This window comes from Octopus bimaculoides, chromosome 1 (assembly GCF_001194135.2).
Source record: "Octopus bimaculoides isolate UCB-OBI-ISO-001 chromosome 1, ASM119413v2, whole genome shotgun sequence".
Lineage (NCBI taxonomy): Eukaryota > Metazoa > Mollusca > Cephalopoda > Octopoda > Octopodidae > Octopus > Octopus bimaculoides.
Genome location: NC_068981.1, coordinates 119,682,004 through 119,687,208, shown reverse-complemented (window position 1 = coordinate 119,687,208; position 5,205 = coordinate 119,682,004). Strand labels below are relative to the sequence as shown.

At 34.7% G+C, this 5,205-nt stretch overlaps 1 protein-coding gene across 1 annotated transcript in view; it reads left to right on the top strand.

Annotated features, from left to right (window-relative positions):
- The window catches only part of LOC106867957 (calcitonin receptor), a 228,609-nt gene that overhangs the window by 131,121 nt on the left and 92,283 nt on the right, over positions 1 to 5,205 (top strand). The window contains exon 3 of the mRNA XM_052969844.1: positions 2,564 to 2,675. Within this exon, the coding sequence (XP_052825804.1) occupies positions 2,564 to 2,675 (112 nt within the window). The remainder of the gene's footprint in view (positions 1 to 2,563; positions 2,676 to 5,205) is intronic.

The window sequence follows — 5,205 nt, the reverse complement described above, 5'->3', positions numbered from 1 at the left end:
ATATATATATATATATATATATATATATATATATACACATATATATTTATACATAGACGCGCACACGCACACGCACATACACACAAGCACACATATATATACATAGTGAATAGATCACGGTTAAAATATCCAGGCGAGTACCGTTCGAGTATTCAGTTTTAATCCAGGTTATAGCTAACTGCATCGAATTAAGGAGCACTTAGTATTACTTGAGGTAAGCAATCCCAATGTATTCCATCCAATGGGTACATCCCAGGTTAACTTTCCTGGATTATAAATATTCTACCAGATGTATATCCAAGACAATTACAATGAATACGGAGATTAGTACATCTGCATAATTTTGTATTTCAACGGTCATTTATACAGCATATTTGATTTAAATGTGTCTGACGCACGTTTCTGCTGCATAGAAATCTCGTAATTGCATTTGTACCCAGTTACTTGCAACTTTATTCAATGACCATCCACATTAGTGGACGGAGTCTTCAGACAACATCAGTGGATGGGCCTTGACTAAAGTTGCATAGATTAATAACCAGTTGAAAGTAATTGAGTAAAAATAGACAGACAGATAGATAGGCAGATAGATAGATAGATAGATAGATAGATAGATAGATAGATAGATAGATATATAGATAGATAGATAGATAGCAAAAAAAATCAACAAACTTCGATTTATGGACAGAAAATCGATATAATCAATATTTGGTTGTCTGAAAGTGATAAGGACTATTAATTGTTCACTAGGTTTTATACAGGCTCCTAGTAATTTGATTGACATCGTTCATTAGTAATTGGATTTTATAATGCCAGGAATGACAAGACTAGTCTGAAGCTGAAAAGAAAGATTGGCTTTTAATCGTTCAGACATCATACATGTAGCTCTATATAATGTCTTCTGTTCCACAGATTAGCAGGTGACGGGTCGGAATTGATCGTCAAGCCGTTCAGAAAATCTTTACGAGCATTAAAATATAAATTAGGAAACAGGAAGTTTATAGTAGTTGTTGAATATCCTTCTTTACATGTGATCGAACAAACTTACCGAAATAATTAAAATAATGATAGTCATCGACTGATATTTATTTCAAGCAGCTTTTAAGTGCTTCTACATGAAATACACTAATACAATTTTTGTTACATTTTGTGAGGGTGGTTATTATTATTTAAGACGTTGCACAGTATCCAATATCGTGATGTTGTTGATTGAAGATATTGTGTCTACCGGGAGTCACAACAAGGACCTCAGTCTGACAGTACTTTACGCAATATGCGTGCAGTTCCAAGTAATGCCGATTTTTGCAATGCACCTAGATTATAGGGTATTTCTAAAGTTTCCAGATGTTCCTTCAGGTTGGGTGATATTGAACCCAATGCTCCGGTAATAACAGGGACAACCTTTACGTTTGACTCTTGTGGCTGCCACATCTTGGCGATCTCGATTCTCAGGTCTCCATATTTATCAATCTTTTCTATTTCATTCAAGATAATATATCAGATAATAATACATTATTATTATTATTATTATTATTATTATTATTATTATTATTATTATTAACATTTATATTTTCCTACACCAACTAATTTACAGTCCTATACGTTTGCTTAGTATTTCTTCCATCACTACGTTGACAATTATGGGGAAGTCTTTGCTAATGAAGTCATAATAAGAATGAAACATATTTTCCTATACTTACTGAAATCATTCTAATGTTATTTACGAATATTTTTTTTCGGTGCAAAGGCAGCGAGCTGGCAGAATTGTTTGATCATCGGAAAATGCATTGCGCCTATTATTCCGGTTCTTTAAGTTTTGAGTTCAAATCCGGATAAGGTCAACTTTGCCTACCACCCCTACAGGTGTAGATAAAATGAATTACCAATCAAATACTGGATCAGATGGTATTATCAAATCCCTTCCCCTCAAAACTATTAGTTTTGTTCTTATATTAGAAGCAATTATTTTTTTCACTGGATTATTATTTGTAATTAGCTTCTTAATGACATTTGCATTAAATAAGTCAACATTAACTTAACTAACATCTGTAGTAGTTTGTCTGTGGGTGAGAAAACATCATCTGCTGAAGCTACAGCAAAATTCTATCTATTTTATCAAATTTTTAAACTTTTGGTCTTATATTTCGCATTAAGAGGTCACCGCTTCGGTATAACAGACATGTGACCAGAATGTTGTAGGAAAGAATCGCAAGACGATTCTTCAAACCGAGCCAACCGAGGAGTGGGTCAAGAACAAGATGGTTGGATAATATCCAGTCTCAGTTGGTCTCTTATTTCTTCTTGGAATCCATCTGAAAGTCTAATGACGGTTCCTGCTGACAGGTCTCAATGGAGGAGATGCGTAAGGACTCAACACCCAGGGATAATGGGAGATGAATGAATGAATGAATGAATGAATGAATGAAATTGTGTTTAATCTTCTAGCTGAAGAGTAGAATAAAGAAAAATGCTTTTGGTCAAATTTTAAATTCAAAAAATTAATTTATAATTTTAAAAAAAGAATTACTATTTTATGTACATTACTATTTCTATTCTCTTTTAGCGTTTGCTTTCAAAGATTGTCTTCCAAATGGAACTTGGTTCCGTCACCCGACCTCCAACGTTTACTGGACTAATTATACTCCTTGTTTTAGAGATGTGGTAAGTTTTAACATGTAAAACATTTTCTCCAAATACATTATTTGATCTTATGTACTTGAAAAGGAAAATTTGTTCACTATTTAATTCAACATAGTAATAACAAGTAAAAGTGCTATAAGCTTTTATTAAATTCATATAATTGCAAAAACATTTATTGACTATCTTTAGTTCCAATGAACGAATTTGTACTTGGCCGCTCAACCGGCAAGAAATATCAATCAAATCTCTCATATATTACACTGCCGTCTTAAAAGAAAGGACACATCGAATAATGTAGTCTGAGGAACACTATGTCTAAAAAACATAATATAGGATGATTATGACTGCTTCTGCTTATAATTCTTATCCAATTAGAGCTGATGCGGTATTAAACAGAACCAACAACCACAACAAATATGTCAATGAATCAGGAAGATGATGTAATTTCCGAGCGAACTAAAACCAGAATTTGCTTTCGCTTCCTAGTTGGAGCCAGTTTATTTCATTTACTTCTATTTACTTGTAAATTTGTGGTAGTGTACCTAAGAAATCAATATCTACTGACAGACATTTACTATCGTCTCTGACATGAAAAATAATGTGTCTATAGTGTTTCCTGAAAATTACTTAATTTTGAAGTTGTTCAGAACGAATGACTCAGCTTTAACAAACTAAAGTCATAGATATTTTAGGCAAGTTGGTGTTAACTTATTTAAGGCATGAAACATTAAAAAGTTAACTAGAAGTAATGATGCAGCAAATAAAAAAAAATTGATATTAAGCCAAAGCCTAATTTTATTTTAATTTTCTAAAATGTAGCGTGGGGGACGATTCAAAACACTTTCGGTCCTGTTTTGATCACTTTAGTGAAGTATAGACTACGTAGCCTCATACTAGTTTAGTCTGATTGGACTTTTGCAATGTGGATTTACAGATGCTGTAACACCATGCACTTTAGCACTTGATGGGTCTTTCCGAATGAAAAATGGAAAAGATTAGAGGAAATGCAATCTAGGATTGTGCAATCGCCTATCATTAGTTGTTAAGAATACAGCGTGCTGCAGGACCGTTAGCACGCCAGACGAAATGTTTATCGACGTTTCGTTCTTCTTTACGTTCTGAGCTCAAATTTCACCGAGGTCAACATTACCTTTCATCCTTATTAGTATTTGGGTCGATATAAATGACTAACCCCCTTCCCTCAGAATCTTCTGGCCCTGTGACAAAATTTGAAACCATTATTTGTTGCTAAGTGACGGTCGGTTCTTTTGGGCATCCGTCGGTCAGTGTTGACTATTCATCTGCAGATACATGTCCAAATCTGGGCTTGACGTTTTAAAGATGCCGAGAAGTTTCCCAATACATGCATGTCTACCTTATCCACGCCACCGATGTCTGTCCAAGGAAAAGAGTGCAGACATGTACCAATACAACCTGGACCCATTGTCATCGCCGTCGTTGCTGCCAGAACGCAAAAAAAAAAAACGGACAATAAAATGCATGGTTCTTCGCTCGATGTTCTAACAGTTCCATCAACATATCGTTCTGCATTGACATTTATTTATCGACCCCAATAAAAAATATTTGTTCCGACTCAATGCCTTCTGAGTTCAAATACTTAAGTAGTATTTGAGTTCAGAGGGCAAATATTTCAAAATAAAAAAAAAAAAATACTATGAGGTATTCCATCCACCTCTCTAACAACTCTGATCCAGCAAATATACAACCAGAGTCGGTCCAGCCATGACTATCTCGTCTTTATAAGACCTAGTGCATCGAAGATTACAATATCTCTCGCGTTCTTCCTTTTTTAAAAATAATATAGAAGAGGTTCTCGCAAAGTTTCAATTTTGCGGTGTAAAGGAAATCAAGTGACAATTTACTTGTAATATTGTGCCAATAATATTATTGCTAGAATGACAGACAAAATGTTTTGAATCATTTTTGTTATGCTTTTGCTTCCATTCAAAGCGTCTACCTCATCGCTCTACCTGCAAGAAACAGCAACCTTAAACCTCTCTTAAATCATACCCTAGTGCAGTGGTTCTCAAATAGTATACAGTAAGGGTTATAGAGGTGTCTGCGGAGTGCTCAGCTATTTACAGGTTAATTTCCCCAGCAAGCTGTTCCGTTGATCGGATCAACTGGAATACTAGCATGGAGTGCTAGTTGTTTAGCTTTAAAACAATTTGTTTTTAATCTTTATATGAAGTGCGCAATATCGCACCAGTACTCGAGAAGCCTTTATTTTAGCAATTCCGGAACTATGTTTAGAAATGTCGACTCCAGCAGGAATTGAACTCAATGAGTAACTTAGTACTGAAAGATATTTAATCTAGCATTCTAATGATTCTGCCATTCGTAATAATAATATATTTTACAAGAAAAAAGAAAAATACGCATGTATGAACGATGCTGTAGCTATCTGTCGTCATTGATATTACAAATTCCATTATTTTTCTGAATCACGTCGTGAATGCAATATTTCTTCTCTTTCTTTTTTCACCTCTCTCTCTCCTCCCCCCGCTCTCTCTCTCTCTCCTCCCCCCGCTCTCTCTCTCTCTC